The 2041-nt window shown below is 31.5% G+C and overlaps 1 protein-coding gene across 2 annotated transcripts; it reads right to left on the bottom strand.

The window, feature by feature from the left end:
* Positions 1-492: 492 nt before the first annotated feature.
* On the bottom strand, positions 493-2041 carry LOC132949431 (zinc finger protein 90-like). 2 transcript variants are annotated; one of them, XM_061020316.1, is made up of 4 exons: positions 1730-2041; positions 1515-1661; positions 1309-1443; positions 493-1230 (listed from the first exon to the last, which is right to left on the bottom strand). In XM_061020316.1, exons 2-4 carry the CDS (start codon positions 1644-1646, stop codon positions 595-597), a joined length of 903 nt encoding a protein of 300 aa, XP_060876299.1. In that variant the 5' UTR covers positions 1647-1661; positions 1730-2041; the 3' UTR covers positions 493-594. The 2 variants fall into 2 exon arrangements, with proteins under 2 accessions (XP_060876299.1, XP_060876298.1); XM_061020315.1 differs by having other exon boundaries at positions 495-1230; positions 1309-1446; positions 1730-2039.

Consider the following 2041-nt stretch of genomic DNA (forward strand, 5'->3'; position numbering starts at 1 on the left):
TTCAATATACAGTACATAATAATATAATTGCAAATTTGTTTAGAAAATTAATAGCAGACATTTTATTTGACCAACATTTGTTTCTCAATGTCTAGATTTCATATTTAAAAATGTTTAAAGCATATTCTATAACTTATTTGTATATAATATGAACAGCTATGTTATGAACATATTTTTATAATCTTATCTCTTTAAATTGTAGCAAAAAAATATTTATCCAATAATATCAGTTTAACTAGATAAAATGTATTTATTTTATATTAACTGTTCTTTACAGCTTGTATTATCTGACATTCCATTAATAATATAAACAGTAAAAACTAAAAATTGCTTATATCATTGATGGCACCAATTTCACTGTGAAATTTTTATTTTGTAAGTTTAATATTGTATTAAGACCTGAACCCTAAGCCTTAATTATAATATACAATCATCTTGAACGATTCAGATTTGACTATTGACTACAAACTTTAAACAACAGGATCTGGGAAAAGGATGAATATATAAAGTCTTTTTACTTTAGGTTTACTGCTCTTTATTTGTAACTGTTGTATCAATATAATGTGCAGTGTGCACCTATATATTTTATGAAAGCTATATGTGTTTGTTGTGTTTTCGTATGGTGTGTTTTCTAAGTAAGCCGCTGGACACAAACGCTAACTTGCACAAACCACACTCATAGGGCCTTTCACCAGTGTGTAGCCTCATGTGTTCGGTCAGCACGTGTGATTGGTTGAACGCATATCCACAAAATTTGCAAACATATGGCCGATATCCTGTGTGTGTTCTCATGTGTACAGACCGGTTGGCCGAACATGTGAACGTATCGCCACAAACATTGCATGCAAAGGGTTTATGTCCAGTGTGCATCCTATAATGCACAGTTAGAGTGTATATTTTCTTAAATGCCAGCTGGCAAATGTCACACACATGTGGCCGAACCACATCTGCTTGTGTTTGATTTCCAGTTGATTTGTGTCTTTTCTCGTGCTCGTTCAAGCTACTTACATGTTTAAAATATTTATCACAAATTCGGCAAACATACGGACCAAGATTGCCTCTTATGCTGTGAACCAAAGTTTCACATTTATCATCCACGGTTGCAATGGTAGTTCCAAAAGACTCGCTGCAGACAACCATATCATCTGTAGTACATTTTTCGCCGATAGAAGCTGTCCTACAATCCGTCCTTTTCACTGGCAACGTCATGATTTTTACTTGACTCGCCGTCTGGAAATTATTGGTTTAAAATTGTTAGACATTATGTTGGATGAATGGATATAATACCCTTTATGAATTTATACGGACTCGCATGTCACTTGTATTTGAAATATTTAATGATTCACATGGCAAACGAATCACTGCGTTCATCGGTTCATTGGTCATGGGGGTTGCCGTGTGCCCTGTTTCTTTTTTTGGCAACATAATTTCTTTTTGAGCAAACTTCTGAGAAATAATTTGTTTAAAATTGTTAAATATTACATCACAAACACATACACTGATATTATACAGACTTGGATGTTATTCGAATCATTTGTATTTGAAACTTTTAATGATTGATAATACAAGAGCTGCATCATCGCTTTGGACATAGATCCAACTTTAATGCGTCGAATACGCCCCGTTCCTTTTTTTGGTGATGTCATTAGTACTTGACTTATCTACAAATTATTTGTTTAAAATTATTAAATTGACATAAACCTAAAATTGCTATAGATATTATACTGACTCGAGTGATACTTGTATTATTCGTGTTTCGGTGTTTGAAACGTTTAACAATTAATATGGTATGATATAAAAATCAGTTATAAACTTTTTTTAAATTACAGCGCACTTCATAGTTTAGTTCATGTTTTAGTATTTACAATAGTAGTGAGTGACGAGTGTTCACCATTCGCCATAAACGAATCACGAATTAAGATAATATAGTATTAAATAATACCAAATAATAAATAACAATAAAATATAAATATATGAACTATAATAATATAATCTCAATAGTATTAACTACTCAGTACTCATGAATGAAATAATTAATAAA

This window comes from Metopolophium dirhodum, chromosome 7, assembly GCF_019925205.1.
Source record: "Metopolophium dirhodum isolate CAU chromosome 7, ASM1992520v1, whole genome shotgun sequence".
Classification (NCBI taxonomy): domain Eukaryota; kingdom Metazoa; phylum Arthropoda; class Insecta; order Hemiptera; family Aphididae; genus Metopolophium; species Metopolophium dirhodum.